We start from the raw sequence: 21,390 nt of genomic DNA, 5'->3' as shown, positions 1-21,390 counted from the left end.
CTCCAAGTTATATGCAGATTTTCAACCACACAGGGGGTCAGTGCGCCTAACCCCCACGACTATTCAAGAGATAACTGCTTATATATTCTATACTTGTTTTTTGATTAATATTCTATAGATATAGAAAGATCAACTTTCTGTATCAGCCCTGTCATCATCTCCAGCATTGAATGAATTTCCAGTGTATCTGGTACCATAATTTAATCTTCTATTAATGGGTCTTTAGATTGATTTCACTGTTTTGATGATTCAATGAAAATCTTCTGAATCCTTAGATGATTATATCCAATACCTAGAAGCAGAACTACTGAGCCCCAAAGTGGATTCATTTTTCACTTTGGTGCATATAGCTCAATTATTCTCCACAGAAACTGCCCTAATGTGCACTCTCACTCATGGCATATAGGACACCATCTCCCCTCAATCCTGCCAATGCTGATTTTTTTTTTTTTTCAGATTTTGGTCCCATCACTTTATTTTCATATGCATCTCTTTAGGTTATAAGTGAAGCTGAGAATCTTTTAATATGTTAACTTAGCATTCATGTTTCTTTTTGTGCAAAGTACCTAATCCTTACTTTGCTCCTCTGAGTTGTTCTATTAGTCATCTTAAAAAATGATTTGCTGTTTTGTTTTTGGATTTTTTTTTTTTTTGTATATTGAGGCACTTCTGCCAATACAGTGAAGATGTTTCTCCCATTTGTGCTTATCTTTTACTGCTGCCGTAACTCTTCTGTTGAGAAATTTTTATTTCACCTAATTTATCAACCATTTTTCTTTATGGCTTTTAGGTTTTGTACCTTGTTTGGAAAGGCTTTCCCCACTCTCAAATTATTTTATAAATGTAACCATAGTTTCTTCTAGTACTTTTACAATTTCTTTCTTTTTTTAATTAAAAACGCTTTTCTTTATCTACATGGGATTTATTTGGTATAAGGAGTGAGATACAGCAGTCCAGTTTATTTCTTTTCCAAGTGGCTAATCAGTTGATTCAAGACCATTCATTGGCTTTAATAATCTACATTTTCCCAATGATTTAAGTAAGGTACATTTAAGGAAAGCCAAGTAATTTGATGCAGAGACAGGGAATTGTAGGAAATTTGAGCAAGGGAGTAAATGATGGGGCACACAGAGAATGAATGAAGATCAAGCTGGAAAATCTGAAGGCCAGTTGAAAGTGTCCTTTAGGGCAGTACTCCAGGTGACTCTTCCCTCCTGTTTTTATCAAGTACCCCAGGTGATTCCTGGGCATACTAGAGTTTCAGGATCCTGTCTTTAGAACAGTCATTCTTAACCTTGGCTTCATATTCAAATAGCTGAGGGAACTTAAAAAAAAAAAAACCCCAACGAGCAAGTCACACTTCAGTCCAATTAAATCAGAATGGGGATTGGGGTGCGGGCAGGATCAGTCATTGTTAAAGCTTCCCAGGTGATTCCAAAGTGCACTCAAGTTTGAGAAACACTAATTTAGATTCTACTGGAGAAAGTGAATTTTATAGATTAAGTTGTTCTCTAACCTTAGTATGTATCAAAATACCCTGGGGAGCTTTTAAAAAGATATATACTGATGCCAGTTCAGACACAGGAAGTTTCCGACTTAATTGGTCTGGGACCTGGGTATTTTTTAAGCTCCACAGGTGATTCAAGTGTGCAGCAAGGCTTTGGGACCTACAGTGCAGTAATTCTTCAACTGTAGAGTGCATCAGAATCACCTCAAGGATTTATTAGACCACAGATTACTGGGCACTGCCCCTGCAGTTACTTAATTAGTGAGGATTGGGTAGAGCCTGAGAGTTTGTATTTCTAACTAGTCTCCTGGTGCTCCGGGTCCTTGGATCACACTTGGAGACATCCACCACTCTGGTGTATGTCATTACAAATCATGGGATATATTTCTTTAGATAAAAGACATGATTAAGTTCATGTCTTAAAAAACAACGGCTTTCATGTAGAAAACAGATTTGCAAGGCAGTGAGAGGATGCAGCAAGATGGAGCCCAGTTCTCATTCTACTGCAAAAGCCCTGAGCCACTGGCTTGGGAGAGGAGCCAGGTATAAAACCCATTTCAGAGGAAGGCTTAGCAGGAAGGGTTTAACAAAAAATGATGCCGAGGTTGCTAGCTTGGGTGACCACATGGATGATGTTGCCAGTAACTGAGATTAAACAGAACTGGTGATAAGAAACTTGGTATTGAATAACAATTGGGTTTAAGGTGCTGGTGAGACACATTCTGATGGAGAAAAACCCAAGATAAAACTGTAGGGAAAAATTAGCACATGCGTGACAGCAGATGACCTTGGTCAAGAAGTGCCTGTCATAAGTAAAAGGGTGACAAAGGATGCAACCCAAGGGATCCCAAGAGTTAAAATGGATGGGGAAACAGAAAGGCGCCAGCCGACAAGAAGGATGGAAACACAGAAGGACGTATCATAGGAAGCCAGGGAAGAGAAATAGTCAAGAAGTAGGGAACAGTTCTGATATCACATACTGCAAGGTGTTCACACTGAGTAAGCTCACATTGTCTAATAAAGCAATCAAGGCATGTGACCTCCAGGAGACCCTGGTTTTAGTGGAGCAGCAGGTTAGGAGTGGTGTCATGCCCAACTACACCATCAGTGAATCTTGGCCAGTGTTGGACCAGAACTAGTTTCCCAAGGGTACTGCAGTAGGACTCTTTGGCTTTGTTTTACCAAGACATTAAATAAAGACAACATCTACATTTGGTTATTAATGTCATCAAGTTATAACAATAAGAAATTTCAAATGTTATAAAAGCTCTTAATTTCATAGAATAATTTAAAACCTAATGTTAAAAACATGCTCTATCAGGTGGAAAATGAAGGAAGTAACGCCTAAGTGAGGGGCCAGCTTTGACACTGTCTGCTACGAAGCTACAGTAAACAAAATGTTTCTTCTATAGGGCAGAATATCTCATTTTTGAACCTCAGCACAGAACAATTTTACTTACATATTTTCAATTAACAACATCCTTTTTTTCTAATATAGGAAAAAGTTCTGCTACCTGGTTTCATCATGTTTTCCAACAGCAATTAACTCAGACCAAAAGAAAGGAAAAAGATATTTTTATTCAGCAATGTATGTCATAAAAACACTCCAGTCTTCACCCAGATCTGACACTGCCCTCCAGCAGACACATGCTTTTCTAGGTGACGTCACGTAGAAGGTAGCAGCATGTGCCCATCACCCCCATGGGGCTGACTAAGGATAAATTAGACTGAGGGGATAACTCCAGTAGTACTACTAATACTGGAAAATGCTAAACATAAAACCATTTAACTGCTTTAAACTGGAGGCAGATGGTGAGGGTGGGAGTAATATGCACACAGGATTTTGCTGATGAAACATTTAGAATCCATAGAAAAGGAACTGCTTTTAAAATAACTTTAAAAAACTTAATTCTAAAGCTAACATGGGCTCAAGGTTGAGGACTGCAAAATACCTTAAGTTATAAAAATGAAATTGGTAATCCTGCTAAAATAATGTCACGGTGTTTTTCTTTGGTCTATTTTTTGACAGCGTGTACATGTATATACAAAAATACTTTTAAATAGGGTCGTAAACCATATTCAGTTCTTGTATCCTGCTCTTTATAATTAGGTTGCGATTATAGTTTTCCTTTATGCCATTAAATATTTTTTAAAATGTGATTTTTTAACGGCTACAGATTAAACATTACACAGACAGACTACAATTTAAGCATCATTCTTCTATTCAGTGTTTAGGCCATTTCTATTTTGGTGCTCTTATAAATAATGCTGCAATTAACATCCTGATATATGAATTTCTGAGTAGTTTTCTGATTATTTCCTTAAGCTATATTTCATGAAGAGCAAATAGGTCAAGTGATATGAACTATTTCTAGGGTTTTCGACGTATCACTCTGCTTTCTAAAAAGACTCTAAATTTACATTCATGTACTGAGAATACCCATCTCACCAGAAAATAATTATTACCATGTATGCTTTTTAATATTTGCAAATCAGGTGAAGACTGATTTTTCATTATTTTTTAATATTTCCTTTTTATTTTATTTATTATTGTATTGTTTAATTATTTTATTTTGGTGGGGGAGGGGAGGTAATTAGGTTTATTTATTTTTAGAGAGGTACTGGGGATTGAACCCAGGACCTCATGCATGCTAAGCATGCACTCTACCACTTAAGCTACACCCTACCCCCTGGTATTTCATTATTTTGATTGGTCTCGCGTGGAGGGAGAAGAATTTGCATTTGGCCTTTCTCTTTCGAAAATCAAAATTGTTAAATGAAATGACTAGTAATCAGCTGAAAACCTCTATTTCCTGAGTTCCACTGAAATACTGGCACCAAAGAAATAAATGTGAACCAAGTCACATTTCTTTTTTCTTTCAATTTCAAGGATGCTAGAATGTATCCATTCTTAAGCCAAAGTACTGATCCCACAAGGAAGCAGGCTTTTTACCAATTAAGGAACTTGCTTCATTTCCTTCCTTTGACCTATTTAAAATGATTTGCATCTCTTAACACTGAACTGGGGTATGTTCCTTGCCTGAGTATCACACACACACACACACACACACACACACACACACACACACACACACACACACACACACACACACACACACACCTCACTCACTCACTCTCTCTCTCCCTCTTTCAAAACCTTCAACACTAAATTCATTCCTTTAATGGCTGGTCACTCTGGTAACTACTACAGAGTCCCGGAACCTTCCCACATGTGCAAAAGGAGGCTTTCAGGTCTAATTGTTCCAGTTTATAGATATACTTTCCACAAACTTGGATGTAATGCTACAACTAATAAACAAGGCGATAGTCTCCAAAGTGTGCCTGGAGGTCCAAGGAACAGCACCAGTTGCCCCATCAAAAGTCCAAACAGAACACCCATCTTCAGATGATGATGAAATGAAACAGTGACCCTATCTACAATGTGCTTGTGGGTCATTCAGGCATGTCTCCCTCCCTCCATCTTAGGTCTGTAAAGTCCAACTTGCTGTCCCACCCAAGTCTTTTCCTTAATATTTTAGATGCTAAGAGATCATTTTTCTTCAAACACCTAGAATATTAACAGTACGACCCCAATGAAGAACACAAGATCAATATGAATTAATCCTGAAAACAGAGGGTGAAAAAAATCTCCTTCAAAAACAAACCAACAAACAAAAAAATCAAGAAATATGGTGTTATAGCCTTAGAAGAAATATTTTTAAAGATTATTAGGAAAAAAATATATCTAATCCAACCTCCTCCTTTAACAGAAAAAGAAATTAAAGCCAAGTAAAGAGACTTGTACAGGGTCATACTTGATTGACAGCAGACCACCTTTAATTAACCTGGAATATAACTTCTTTATAGCTAAGGAAAAAAGGTGAACGTAGTCCATGTAATCAAATGCTGGTTTTTAGCTCACCAACACCTGATACCTTAATAAATGGACCACTGTGGAATATGCATGCTTTGGAGGAAATCCTTTGGTGCACCTGTAGCAGAGAATCTCCACTCGTGAGGGGGATGTCAGCAGGAGATTCAGCAGCACTGTAATTAGTGGATGCACAGTTTCCATAAAGATGTGTAGGAATTTTTTTCTCTATCAGCCCACGCATTTACTAGGTAGGTACCATTTCCTGCTGGCCCTCCTTGGCCTGATTTAGTCACGTGGGGGCTGTTTGTACACTATTACCCTTCTCATCTCCTAACTACTGGTTACTCTTTTGATGTATCACAGCAACAGTGCATTCCGAAAATAATCTGGAATTTTTCTCTATCCTTCAAACACACCATACATGATAACAATAAAATGGGTATAAACTCATGTGTTTCCTTCAGGAAAAAAATGAGCTCTCCCCTCCACTTCAGGTGGGGGACCAACTTCTTTGACAGAGTAGAAGAGAAGAAACACAAAGAAAGAAAAACAGTGAATATGACTCAGCCATAAAAAAGAATAAAATAATGCCATTTGCAGCAACATGGATGGAGCTGGAGATCATCATTCTAAGTGAAGTAAGCCAGAAGAGAAAGAAAAATACCATATGATATCACTCATATGTGGAATGTAAAAAAAAAAAAAAAAAAAAAAAGAAGAAGAAGAAGAAGAAAGAAAGAAAAAAGAAGACACTAATGAACTCATCTACAAAACAGAAACAAACTTGCAGACACAGTAAACAATGTTATGGTTACCAGGGGGAAAGGAGGGTAGGAAGGGATAAACTGGGAGTTCGAGATTTGCAAATATTAACTACTACATATAAAATTGATAGAGAACAAATTTCTTCTGAATAGCACAGGAACTATATTCAATATCTTGCAGTAACCTATAATGAAAAAGAATATGAAAACATTTATGTATGACTGAAACACTATGCTATACACCAGAAATTGACATATTGTAACTGATTATACTTCAATTAAAAAAAAATATGGTAGAGAATAGTCTCAAAAAAGAAAAAGAAAGAAAGAAAGAAAGAGAGAGAGAGAGAAAGAAAAGCAAAAGAAAAGCATTGATGTAGACACTGTGCCAGGCCCAGGAGGAGAGAGTGAGTCAAAGCTCACCCAGGTCTTCCCAAATCCCTCCAGAAGGCATTTCCAGGGCCAGATTCCAGAGCTCTGCTAGAAGGCGGGCAAGAGGTAGTGACCAGGAAGCAGGGTTCCAGATCTGGCTCTGACACCAAGAAGCCTTAACACCTGGCTGCACTGGGTTTCAGTGTCCTTAGAATAGTTTTCAAGCCTGAATGTGTGTGTTTGCTCATGTGTACACACTAAATCTTTAACTCAAGCAAAAGATTACTCTCTAGTCCAGAGTGTGACAAAGGTAATCTCCTCTGGCTGGAGCAAAGGTGGAGAAGGGGCTGTGAACTCTACTCCCAAATCATCCCCACTCCCTAAACCTGAGGCAGCTCCCCTGGAACTGCGATGGTTCTGATCCACTGGACTTGACTGTGTTTTTTTTTTTTAAATGCCATTCATTTCTCAAGTCAGCTCTAAACCAGAGTAAGTACACAACTGAGGGACCTCCAAAGGCTGGTATGCCAAAAATAAGATATCACAGACTACTACTCATGTGCCCCAGGAGAGACAGTCACCAGGATGCCACATTCCCCTGCCAGCAACCCTCTCGGGGACTCCAACAAGCCTGTGTTCTAACTTGTTTAATATTTACACACTATGTTATCCTATCATTTTAACTACATTATGAATTCAAGTTGGGTAAAATACTTCAACAGTCTCTTAAAACCTTACACTATGGCACTTTATAATATGGCAAATACTATCACATTTAAGCTATCAGATAAGGCTGCAAGGAGGCAGTTCCATTTTTTCCATTTTAGAGATAAGGAGGGGAGATCTTGAGAGTGATTTGCCCAAAGAAGTACTGCAGATACATGGTAGAGCTGAGGTCCAGTGTTTAGTACATATATCATTTGTACTTTCTCAGTTGTTACTAGATGTCAAAATTAAAAGGGTTCCGGAAGCGGGATTACTGAGTTACGTGACAGCTTGAGGTTTCTACACTGGAGTCTGGTCCTCAGTGCCCAGGAAAGCAGGAACACGGTGTGAAGCGTGAACAACTCTGCAGCTTCGTGTAATAGCTCCTTTTCCATTTACCTCACTACCTTTACCAGGTCACCATGATGTCAGTGGGTGCAAGTTCCTGGAATTTTATAGAGCGAGCTATTGTTTCACCCAGAGAGAACACGCTTGAGATGTACGTAGATCCGTGTCGAGTTATTTTGGTGCCTACACAACACATTCCTGATGCTTATTAAATGTCATCTGCTGCAAGCATTAAACAGCATTTCCTGTGGACACAATCCTCGACTCTTACGGACTCAAAGATCTCAGTCTGACAACAATGGTAGACCCAATAGCAGAAATACAGGACAATAGAAGGCCAGCCCTTTAAGGAATCCCTTCGCAGATTAAGCTGAGAAACTAACCAAAGTTGATCACAATGACTCATGTACGATGCTATTTACCACAATATTACTTATAAGAACAAAAAACGGGAAAGAGCCAAAATACTCATTAGGGGGACATAACTATGGCACATTCATGAAATAGAACATTTTATACTCATTAAAACCAAGTATTTGAGAAATAAAAAGGCATTTAATTGTATATAATAATCTCAAAGTAATACCAAAATGACAGAGGTACAAGCTTATATCCGATCCCATATGTATATACAGAGGCATATGTATACATGTAAATTTATGTTTGTAAGCACATTTATATATACATAAGTGTTTTAAGTATTACAATAGATGTAGATATGTAAAATCTACATATTTAGACAAATACCCAAATGCCAAGCAGTTAATTCTGAGTGGCAAAAAAGAATATACATGATGCTTATATTCTTCTTTATATTTTCTTGTATTTTCTGAATTTTCTATAATAAACATGTACAGCTTTTGTGAACAGGAAAAAAGGGTTTTTAAAGACTTTTCTTAAATCCGAAATTTCATTTGTTAAGCAAAAATTCTTCTTCCTAAAACTATCTGCCTTTTCTTGCATGTACATTCTTCTAAAGTTTCTCCACCTCTCTCTTCCCTCATCTACAGAAACCAAATCTGCTGCAGACTCTGGTGAAGGAGTGCTGACGGGCTCCCCTTCCCACAGCTGAACCCTCTAGACATGTGATGGTTACCACAGGGTATGCACATCTCAACATTCCATGACAGGCTCTGCAATTACCCAGTTACTCCTAACATAAAAGCTTCGAACTTGAAAAGCCTGCAATTTGCATGGCTTTGTGCAGAAGCACCACACGTTATTGCCGTAAACACAAAAATCTGCATCGAAGCAACATTAACGCTGAAATTGTAATTATGGCAGAGTGAGTAAGTTCAAGGATGGAGACGGCACTGCTGTACCTGATGTTTAAGAAAATGCTCTTTAGCATGGGTACCTGAATTTAAAATACAGACTTTTCAACCTCCCTTACAGGTTGCCCAAGAGGGAGCACGCAGCCTCCTATCAAGTTCACGGGGTGCTTAAGAAAGACAGCGGGCTGTTCCCCGTGCGAAGGGGACCCCCGTCTCAGATTCTTTTATCTCCAAGGGACAGTGAGTTTCCCTGTGATAGAATCCACACGCTCTCACCAGCTAACGGGCTGAAGAAGACAGTCTGTACTGACATACTGCTGAGGATTTCTAACTCAAGTTCAGAGAGAACTTGGGAGTAAGCTAGTGAAGAGGCTGCCAAGCACCAGAAGCATCACAGCGCCAGCAAAACCAACGTCACTGTGACAATCACCAAAGCAGCCTGTCCAGTCTGACACCATCAAGCAGTGAAAACCGCAAGGGTGAGGGCAGAGGTGATTTAGCAAGGATTTTAAATGTGCCTTTTCACTTTCCAGGTGATCATTTATTGATCATCTATCTTAGAAGAAAGGCAACCCTAAACATAAAGCAATCTCCTATTCTTCAACCAGCAGATAAAAAAAGGTTTTTATGTGTAGCCAGTTTGAACATATCAACTTCTTAAGATTTAGAAGACATAATAATACCTGTCATTTATAAATTTTAAAACAATGAAATATATCATTCTCACACTGTGTAAGATTCAAATCTGAAGATGTCTAATCTAAAAGCAGACCAAGTTCATAAACCAACTATTTTAATCTCCATTTGTAATATTTTACAGAATTTGAAATTAAAAGGATTCTATCCCACTGCTATTCAAGAAAACTGACTATGAGAGACTTGAGTTTCTTAAGTATTCTTATCCCTCCAAAATTTCTAAGAATCTCTTTTCTCATAGAAAAAAAATAAGTTCAAGGATTCCTGGTGTCTATTTTCTAACAGAAAGAGAACAGTTCAGATTTCCTTGATTTTGGTGAAACACTGCGTTTGCTGAATGTTCTGTGGACTTGGGAGAGGGTCTAGTACCTTAGCAACCAAACTAATCAAGAGTGTGAAAGGCAATAGTCTGGCCTCAGCTTTCAACAATGGTAGAAACAGATTATACTACAAACAAAGTCATAGAAGACTTGCTAAAATGACTTTGAAAATAAAGCTATTGAGACAATGCACTATAACACGTGGGACTTCATAAGTACTTGGATATTTAACAGGACTTCCTCTCTGGGGGGAAAACAAACCTTGCTTTCGAGGCTGCATTTCTCGTCATTGGAGTAAAATGGAGCCCTGCATGTTTCTTTATAAACAGTTACTTACTCTTTCAACAAATTACTTGCAATCTGCCTGATAGATTACCAACTTAATATTAAAATTCACCACCCCCTCTCCTGGGAGCCCTGTCTTCTCCTGGGGTCTGTGACACCACCTTCTCTTTCCCTCTTGCCTCTCAGGGTGCTGCTTCTCTGTTTCTTGGTGGCTACTTGTCCTCTCAGAGTCTCTAAATGTTGGCACTGTAGACTCAGCCCTAGATTCTGTCTTCAGAACCTCCAAAACCCTTTCTCTCAATGACTTCATGCCCTCCCAAGGCTTTAAATACTATCTGTAAATGAGTGGTCCAGACTGTTATCACCAGCACAGACTCCTGAATTCCAGCCCAAATAACCACTGCTTGTTTATGTCACTTAGATGTCTCACGGACATCTTAAATCCAATCAGTGGCCAGGGGAACTGCTAAGCATTGCCTCAGATCTGTTCTTCCTGTCCTCTCCATCGTGGGAAGCACCCCTTCTACTGATGCACATTCTCAGCAAGATATCTGGAAGCCACCTTTTATCAACTCTCTCACCCCACATTTAATCCATCAGTAAATATTGTGTCTTTTAACTTGAAAAACATGTAATTAAGATCTAATTGGTACTTTAGAAAACAAGTCAAAGAAAATCCACAGCTGATGCATAAACAAAAAATACTGCCAAATTTTGATTTAAAAAAAGAAGAGCCCTTCCCAATGGATGGGGGAGTAAAATCTTCCTGAGTGGCTGCCCAGGGGACCCACGTTTCTAAAAATATCAATGAAAACAAAAACAAATACCACTGTTGTTAACACGGGGAAGCATTAAAATTAAATTTAGGCATCCGCTTTCAAAAGGTTCAATTTATAATAAAGGAGAAACCAAAAAGCTAAATCAAAGGCCATTCTAATTAAATTCCACACTTAGAGACTGGGGGAATATGAAAGATGCCAGTTATTAGATTATTATTAGGAACAGGCATGTAAACTCTACGTTCTTCTCAAAGGACCAAAATGATAAATGCAGTTCACAGGGCAGACGGAGCTGCAGAAGGAATTAACAAATACTAATGATGCTGGTCTATACCCTCGATAAGTGACTCAACACAAAGCCATACCCCAAACTAGGAAAACACAATGACTGACGTCAGTTCATCTGATTTTATCATCCTTTTCCTTAAGCAGGAAGGGCAAGATGTGTCATTACTTAAGCCAACAATTGGCAATTACACAAAGGCTAAGGATTAAAAAATAAAACTGTGGGTGCAATATGGAATAAGAAAGATGTATTCTCCATAATTCAGAGAAACTGACTTATGAACTACTTGAAATCACAGAAACAGATGCATTGTGAAATCATACAGCATGGACACACACGCTAGATTAAGAAATCTGATTAAGTTCTGGGGATGTTTGGACAGCATGGGGACTACAGTTAACAATACTGTATTGTGTACAGAGCAGAGTACATACAGTATGTAGAGTCAATCTTAAAAGTTCTCACAAGAAAAAAAGTGTAACTACGTGAGAATATATATATATGTGCATGTGTGTGTGTATATAGATATATAAATCACTATGTTCAACATCTTAAATACAATGTTACATGTCAATAATATCTCAATAAAATTGGGAAAAGCACTATGATATTATGTTTGGCTTATAACAACAGAACCTGAAAAGCTGTAACATTAGTGTTGGCAGGAATGGAGTAAAATAAAAAGTTTCAACACATGCATTTCAGTCACATGTATAGACATACACATACACACACACAATACATAGAGGAAAAAAAGACAAGTGATACAATAAAATGTTGACCGGGGTTATCCCTGGGTAGTATGTTTAAGCGGGATTTATATTTCCATATAATTTTCCAGATTTTTCTACCAACTATCAGCTTGCTTGTTGCAATCAGAATTTCACATTTTATTTTTTAACCATATCAGCTTTGAAGATCAGAGTCCTAGGAACAGAGCCTGCAAAATTTCTTGTGAGATTTTGTCACACCTTTACGATGGCATGGAGTCATTTGGCGTCAGTGAGCAGATTAAGGACTTGGTTGGCACCGAGAGCCAAAATTTCAGGTTTTGCTAAATCCCTTGCTGCCCAGCTACATTTCTTCCAGGCTTACGGTTGGCATTCTCGGGAGAGCGGGTTATTATGAAATTCCTTGCCAAAATCAGGGATGCGGTCACGTATGTCTCTGGCACCCTGGAAGGTTTACTAATCCTGCTCCATCCCAGATTGCCTTCTTCGAATTCATTAGCCCACCTTGCTTATTTTTTCCCTATCTCTATTTCATTGCCAGACCATTAACTTTCAATTCTTTGCATCAGCACGCCTGTAAATCCATCGTCTTTTATCCTCATCCTGTTCTGCTTTACATCTGATGAATGAGAACAACTGATCAAGCACAATTGCAAGGAGAGCAAGTTGTAATGTGGTGAATCCAATGTGTGACTCAAAAAGAAAGTCCCACACAAGTTTCAAAGAGGAAGGTCCTCACAGTTTTCTGAAATAATAAAAACTTTTTGAAAAAAAAGAATACAATGTCTCATAGTTTCTACTTGGAAACCACCTTAATTTATGCTCTGGGCTGTGTTTGTTAAGCCAATGCCCTAAGGGTAGATGTGGGGAGCAGGAAAAATAATGAAGGAATGCACATCAAAATGTTCACAGGGTGTTTTGAAGAGTGGGATTTGGGGTGTTTTCTTGCCCAACCCCCATGTGCCTACCCAGTACTTTTCTGAGTTTTCTAAGTTTCTACTTGGAGTTGTATTGTTCATATAACCTCTCCAGTTCTCTGATTATTTTCACCTCTATGGGCCTCCTTTAGCTCAGCTGTACTTTGAAGAGAGGCTTGGTGAACAGAGCAGCAAACACAGTGGTGACTAATTCTTCAGAAATAAAGTCCCTATATATTACAGATAGATAGACAGTAATTTAGGAAAGTTTTCCCAAGTAGATACTAACCTTAATAGGTTATGTGTACTTAGAGGTTTAAGAGTATTTCCTGTCTTTAATTAAATTCCCAGAGTTGTACAATAGTAAAGTGAGACTTCTTTCCATTTTTTTCTTCCAGAAACCCTTGTATAAATGAATCTAAGAAACTAGCTGCAAATTTCTAGTAAAACAATTTTTGAAGACGCAAAAGGTTAGGAATTTTGACCAATGGAGCAACATTTGATCTTAGGACTGTAAAAGCTTGGAGTCAGTAGGTCTCAGTTATTTTTCTACATCTAGTCTGTGGCTCATCCTCGGTAAGTATCACTTTTACAGCTCATACTTAACCATCTGAATCAAAATATAGTATCAATGTATTATTATGGTAGGCAGAATTTAAAAATGGTCCCCTCAGGTTCCTGTCCCCTAGTTATTGAAGCACTCATCTAGGTACTAAGAGGAAGGGATTTTGCAGACGTAAGTAAAGTCCCAGATCAGCTGGCCTTAATATACAGAGCTTATTTGAGTCGGCCTGCCCCAATCAGATAAGCCCTTTAAGATAAAGAATTTTCTTTGACTGTTGTCAGGACAAGTTAGAAATGTGAAGCATGAGAATGCTTGGATGTGCCACTGCAGGCTTGAAGATGGAGGAGGGCAGCCTCCTATTGACAACTAGGGTAAAATGGGGATCTTAGTCCTACGACCACAAGGATCTGAATCTGTCCACAACATGCATGAACTTGGAAGTAGATTCTTTACCAGTATCCAAGTTAGAGCCCAGCCCAAAGTAAACATAAATAAAGGAAGCCCCATTTTAAATGGAGTGGGGGAAGTCCTGAAGGGGGAGTTCTTACACACTACCACTCAGACCCCAGCAGGGGGAAAGAAGAATTTCTCCTAGCCCAGCAACAGCCCAGCCAATGAGAAGCCACCACCACTCTGGACTCCCCTCCAACTTTCTCTTTCCCTCCATAAAAGCCTCTTTTATTTTTTTTTTAAACTTACCTATGGTTTGCTTTAGTTTGCTAGTCCCAAATTACAGCTCTCTGCTATTTCCAGATAAACTCATTTTGCTGATAAAATAACTAGCTCTTTTGGTTTTTTTCGGAGGTCAACTGGTGACACTTTGATTTTGGCCTTAAGATACCCAGAGCAGAAAAACCAGGTGAGGGTTCCTATAGAACTAGCAGCTTATCTTTTCTACCTTTCTTTGATTTTAGCCTTGTGATAATTTGAGAGCCCCCCCCTGAGGTCAAACCTACCTAGACTTCTATAGAACTTTAAGATCATAAATGGATATTGTTTTAAGTCACTACATTTTTGGTAATGTATTGCATAGAAATAGACAACTGTGCAGGTATTTCTTTTTTTTTTTTTTTTTTTACTGGTTTTATTTTTACAGCCTTGTTTTATTACATCTTAATTTCCCTACCTTCCTATTCTCCAAAGATAAACACTGCTAAGTTTCTCCTTTCTCTTTCCAAAAATTTCCTATGAATATGTATGAATATACAAGTATGTATGTATGTATGTATGTATGTGTATATGCATTCTAAAACACAAACACATATAAAATTACACAATGTGTTTTTTCACTGAACAGTCTATTGTGGGCATCTTTCTAATATTAGAACATAAAAGCCCATCTCATTCTTTATAACAAATATGGAGTCTTGGATTACATACCTGAATTATTTTCTACTAAACCAGCCCTTGACTGAAGGACACGTTAAAGAATAAGATGGTAACAACTTAATTTTCCATTTGCTAGTTATAAGCAATGCCAGGCTTATTATTTTCTATTATTCAGTCAAGTAAATTCCTAGAGATGGATTTGCTGGGCCAAAGGGTAAATGTAGCTGAAATTGTAACCAGTACTGCAAACTAACCACAAGGGTTGTATCAATTCACATCACCACATGATGTGAGAGGAACTGCTTCTCTTTGGATCCTATCAATTTTAAGACATTTTTGACAGCATGCGAGGTGAACAATACTGTCTCATTATTCTGGCTCACATTTCACTTATGATTGCAACAAATCACCATTTCCTATGTTTTTGTTAGCCAATTTTATTTTTTTTCTGTAACACGTCTTTTACATCTTTTGCCCATTTTTCTCCCGGTGCACTCACCATTTTCGTATCGATTTACACAAGCCCTTTGTGTATGAAGGCAATCAAGTGTTTGTCAGTTATGGGCATAAAAGTATTTTTCACACTTTGTTTTCTTTTGATTTTGTTTATTATACATAATTTTTCATTTTAGGAGAGATACACTAGTCTTTTCCTTTGGGGCTTCTGAATTACATTTCATGCTTAGAATCTCCCTGGAACTAGGAGCCTGTGATTTTTTTGCCTTTCTTTCGTTTTAATGGGACTGTCCTATACGTGGTTCTTTTAGGAATCCCTGGCTGTCAACACTGTTCTGGCGTGCAGATAAGCTCTAGAACACAATGCCAGTGTCTCTTCTTCCTCAGCACCCTGCTGACATATCTACACAAATAAACTAATGTTCTCATCTGTACAGATTCATCCGATGGGTATAAATCCATGTGTCAGTGGTGAGTGGCCTGACTCACATAATCCCTACCTAACAAGAACAGGAAGTGCAGCTTTATCTCTGGGGTTGATGAAGCTCCGAGAGAAGGCAGGTTTTCCTTCTCCTGTTTTGATGGAGGCATCTAGAATGTCTCCTGGCCTCTGTACACCATCCACACTAGAGAACATAGCGACAGCAAGAGGTAAGAGGCACCAGGGTGAGTGAGAAGCCATTTCAGTTTATCAAGACGTGAGGATGGGTTTTGTGTCTAATTTACATTTTCTCCTTTTATACAGAAGTAGGAGCCTAGGAGACTGTGTGAAATGCCATTTGTCACCAAAAGTCTGACAGACTCTTCTACAGCTTCTGAGGGCGTAACAACCTGTTGGCTCCAAAATAGAAGGAAAAATGCTCTCGGAACCTGAAAGACAGGCTTCCCTCAGCCCACTCCCCTGATCAAACACAAAATTATGTCTGAAGGAAAAAGAATTCTATGTAGAGAAGAGAAAAATAATTAAAAGGATCATTAAAGCCTTAACCACATTTCCTTTAATCTCAACATGAAAACTGAAGGAAATCATGGCAATAAAAGACTAATCAACGGGCACATGAAGTTTGATGCAAGTACTACAGAACGCTACGGAGAGGAGGAGGAATAAATTCTTTTAATCACTACTGGTTCATATGTAAGAAATAAAATTTATCCTATACTTAGTACCTACATTTACTGCTGGGTGCCCTGCTGGAGGGGATAAAAAGATAAAACAAAGATATAATTCATCCCCTGAGTAAAGTGTTTGGCCTTGCTTCATCCTCCAGTCAGCTCTGACAATTACAACAATGGTGCAGGATCAATCTCCAAACTCATCATTCAGCTTTGCACACGTATTACCAGCTGTTACCCGTCTCCACAATTATACCCCCACACCTTCTCCAAGGCAACCACTATCATGAAATAGGTCTTTAAAATGATCATACTTTCCTTTATATTCTTACTACAAACATGTATGTACAGATACATACATATTCATATGAGTGTGTGTATGTGTTTGTATCCCTAAACAAAACACTGCATGGAGCACCACGTTAACCTTCTATGAATGGTTTAAGATTCTTTTGCAACTTGTTTTTGTTACCCAGCATTATCTCTGAAAGCTGGTTCCTTTGCTATGTGCACAGAGTTCCGTGGATGATTATGCCACAATTCATTTATCCATTTGCCAACTGACAGATATTTGGGTTGCTTCAAATGCTTAGCTGCTACAAACAATGCTACTATGAGCAGTCTAGAACATGTTTTCTTGTATATATGTGCAGGAATTTCTCTAAAGCGTTGCCCAGAAGTAGCATTTCTGGGCTTTAGTGGTCTTACTACAGTATCATAATTTTATCAATTTATCTTTTGCCTTTTTTGCTTTACCATTATTACTAGGAGGAAAACAAAATTTCATTCCAAAGAGGCAACTCTCTCTCTCCCATTTTGTCCCCAAACATGTCTAGAATAACTTCCACTCCCAATTGGAGAGCCTCCCTGAGCAAAAGGATTGTTTTCTCTGGGAAGAGTCACACCTTCATTCTAAATAGAAAGTCTACACCATTGGAAAGCCAATCACGTGAGTTTTCACAGGAGTGCAACTGAGGTCACGCTTCATCACTCCTCTGCCAGCCCATCATCCTCCATGGTCCTGAGCACATCTTCCTAAAACAGATCCTCCTCAAATCGGTGAAAGGCATTCCAAGTCCAAATTCATTCTACTCTCTGACCTTCATCTCTCTTTTCACCATTGAGTTCTCGTGCAATCAAGCATACCCACCCCGCACGCTAGCCACACGCTGGGAGTTCCTCTTCTCTCACCCATTTCTACCAACCAAAGTCTGACACATCTTTCAACATTGTAAGCAATTGGCTCCTCCAATCTCACCCAAGCTTTCCTGATTGGAATTAACCTTTCTCTTCTCTGCACCATTTTGGATAGAATTAAAAAAAAAGAAAATACAAAGCCGTCTTCATCGCATCGTTTTTGTAATATGGTTCTACCATCCTTCTAATCAATTCTTAAGGCCAAGGGTCTCATCTCTTGAATATTTATTGTCTCCACAATGGTTTTGGATGCATAGATGAGATATACATGCCACTGCCAGGTAAAACTTTAGATAAAGTCTTGCACACAAACAAGAGAAGACATGTTCTAGACTGCTCACATCAGCACTGTTTGTAATAGCTAATATATACAATGGTTAAGTTCAACTTTTGGGAGAAAAATACTGAGCAGTTATGATGCAGTTCAGGACACAAGACACCAAGCTATGGCACACTGGCATATTAAGTATTTTATGGTGAAGGGATCTGAGAAACAGCAAGTGTGTAAGGGCTTTCTGACCTGCCATGAAAGCTGGTCATAAAAACTTCATAAAATCTAGAAGTACCCTCCCCATACCTGGAGGAAAGGAACCTTCTTATCTCTGAAGACAAGGGACAGGAGAATCTGAACAAACAGGCCTTGCTAAGTTTCTCCCAGGTGCCTACAATTAACTCACCTTTGTCCTATACCTCTTGGTCCAACTCCCCACTGTTCATCAAACTACCATAAAAACAGTCAGATCTAACCATTTCTTTGGGTTTTCATTTCCTTATGAAGGCTCCTATGTCCTGTAAAAATGTATATTAAATAAATGGTCTTCTTTCTTTTGTTAATCTGTCTCTGGTTCCTGGCTTCCCAGTGGAGAAGTTAGAAGTTCATAACACTAATCCTCCGCATGTGATTTCTCATGTCCATGTTTCCCAAAGAAAATCCTACCGTGGGATCATGTCTTGCATCATCCACAAATTTAGACACTGAGAAAAAAAATAATGGGAATAGGATTCCACACAAGAAGGATGTCTCCATTTCAGAGTCCGAGCGCTGAAAGAGAGGGTCAGGTTCGGCTGACTCATCAGGAAGAACAACTTGGTGATAAAGCAATAGGGAAACCAAGATAGCAAAGATGTGGAGACACATCTACATTTCAAAATGCTTGGATTATTTTTAAAAATTAGCAAAAAGAAGTAAAACAAAACTCACGAAAGGGTGATTCGTTACCTGCATGAGCAGAGAGAGGTGAGTGGGGCCGAGGCAGCGCTGGCGACTGTCCATTGCCTATCAAGCTTTTGCGGTTGCTGGTCCGGCAACTGCCAAAAGGAAAGGAAAAACAGCTTTAAAAAAGAGACCATCTAGTATCAACACTGTTCACGTACGTTCAAAGTAGGCATAGCCAAGGCTGAACAATCTATCTGCTCATGCTATTTCTAAAATTTTTCAAGTCAATATGCACTGACTAAAATTTGAAGGGTGGCTGTTTTCCAAATATTAGACAATATAATGTATTCATATAGTATGTCACACCATTAATATTCCTCACCACCAGTGAAGCCATAATCAAATGCCTTCTTTCGGCTCTTGACTGCAAATATGTAAATGTGCCACACACACAAGTGATAAATTAAGGATTCAAATCAGCAAACCACAGGTAGCATCTATGTTGACATAAAAATTCTAATACAAAATTACAAGCAATGAAGCGCAATGACATTAATTTTACAATGATGCACTAATTAAAAATCTAATTATTTAGACAAATTTCATAGTTGGGCCTTTTGTCGACAGAACAGCTGATGCCTATGATAAATGTATTTCACTACTCATTCATTTTTCATCTTCATACTGCATTCAAATTCCTTACTAAGGTAGATATTCTGGAATCATAAAAACATTCTAGTCTGTGTTAAAATAACAACGAAGGCCTTTTCTCACAGGCATGTTACCTACTGTTTTTATCCTGGTACCCAGAGTAGAAATAATTCGCTACAAGTGGGTACAGGATAACTATTTTGTACTGTTTTTGCTAGTAGAAAGCTATAAAATAGATAATTTGACTCCAAAGTAACTTTCACAAGGCTCAAAGAACAGCACAAATACAAAGCTGGTTGATGGTGAAGTGGATATTGTCCTCTTTTTCATTTGCTTTTCTTCAGTACAGATTGGCACTTCGTAATCAGTATAGTGGTTAGAGAAGGGTAATAAAAACCATTCACCCATCACAAGGTTCAGGGCACTGTGACGTCATCCTCCAACACCTGGGTGGCCCTCAGCCACCACTAAAGATTTACTGTAATGTCTTCTTAATTCAGAATGTACCTGTTAACAGCATTCTTGAAACAGGGCTTGTCCCCTAACTTCTAAATAACATATAGTGGATATATTTGAGAGTTTGTATAAAATATTTAAAAGCGAATATTTCTAAATACTATTCAAATAACACATTTCAAAACCAAACCAAATTTCTTTCAGCAAAATTGACTCGGGACGAACCCCGTCTCTTAAATATTTGCTGCTGATTAACTTTTGTCAGCATCCCCGTATTCATAATTTCTTAAGGTCAGGCTACATCTTTTTATTTTCCTTACTGGAGCAATAAACATCCCCTAGTATTATCTGTGAGTTTAATTAAGATCATGTTTACTCAGCCTTAAAGAAGTTGTTGAAGAAGAATAGACCTTTGATACTTAATTATGAAGATGGATTGTGGTATTATCAACTCATCTATCAAGAACTGAATTTGACCTATTAAATTCATAATCATTAAGTCAGATAGTGTGATTAAAAAAATGCTGTACAACATATTTAGTGTTAATTCAAATTAATGTCTCTTCTCATTTTAATACAGAAATAATAAATCTATCCACTTGCTGATGTTAATAAAAGAAATTATAAATGATAGATTTATATCCTGGAACTCTCAGCAAAGTTATTTGTTAATTTTAGCAAACTAACTGAAATACAGGTTAACTTTCACAAAAATGGCTAGTTGCATTTTTTATACTTAGTATCTGATTTAAATCACTTACAAAAATTTTCTCTTGACATTCAATTATTAATGTTTATATATATAAATCAAATGAATAAGAAATAGGTATCAGTAGAAAGAATAACCTAATTAATATCTTGCATAGGGATATCAGTGAAATGCTGACTGAAAGCTAAAATTTAGAAAATAATATTTCTTAAAAACATTTTTAATTGAATTTCCCTAAGAAACTTATAGAATGACTAATACATTACTATAACAAGCAAAATAAGTAGCCAACAATTTCTACTTAAAAAAAAGAAGAACACAGAAAATTCTCACAACTGGATCAGGTATTTAAAATCTACCAAAAAAGGGTGGGAAAGTACTGATTTTAAAAGTGCAATTAAAAAAAAAAACTCAAAAAGAACTACCTGAATAAAATTTAAAAATGGAATACACTTGTTTGATCGATAGAAAAATATAACAATATAAAATAAAAAATAGGAACAAACTTAGTATTACATTTATCTCTTAATATTAAAGAGATTTACATGTGTACACAAATCTCTGCACTCATGAAGTAGAGTCTTGGCCTCACAAATGAATTTATTTGTCGCTAACATTCCTAAGGGTAAAGGAGCATATTTTATATATATTTAACCTTAAAATACCTAGATTTCCATTAATATATTTTTATTGAAGTATAGTCAGTTTACAATGTTGTGTTTGATATATATATACAAATAATGTTAAAATACTGGGACCCTACTGAGATATTCTGTAGGTGATTTTTCAAAATTTGATGGGAGGGATGGTCACACAATCTCATTACCATGTACTTCTGGTATCTCTGAGAGTCATCTAATCTTACTACTCTAGGTACCTGGTTGCCAACAAATGAGTCAA

At 37.7% G+C, this 21,390-nt stretch overlaps 1 protein-coding gene across 13 annotated transcripts in view; it reads right to left on the bottom strand.

Annotated features, from left to right (window-relative positions):
* The window catches only part of MAST4 (microtubule associated serine/threonine kinase family member 4), a 514,314-nt gene that overhangs the window by 83,554 nt on the left and 409,370 nt on the right, over nt 1–21,390 (bottom strand). For all 13 annotated transcript variants that reach the window (XM_064481100.1, XM_064481104.1, XM_064481102.1 and 10 more), the window contains one exon: nt 18,738–18,826. In XM_064481100.1, the coding sequence (XP_064337170.1) occupies nt 18,738–18,826 (89 nt within the window). The remainder of the gene's footprint in view (nt 1–18,737; nt 18,827–21,390) is intronic.

Source organism: Camelus dromedarius, chromosome 3 (genome assembly GCF_036321535.1).
Source record: "Camelus dromedarius isolate mCamDro1 chromosome 3, mCamDro1.pat, whole genome shotgun sequence".
Taxonomy (NCBI): Eukaryota; Metazoa; Chordata; class Mammalia; order Artiodactyla; family Camelidae; genus Camelus; species Camelus dromedarius.
Note: the sequence above shows the minus strand (reverse complement) of the source record. Positions and strands in the feature narration are given on the sequence as shown.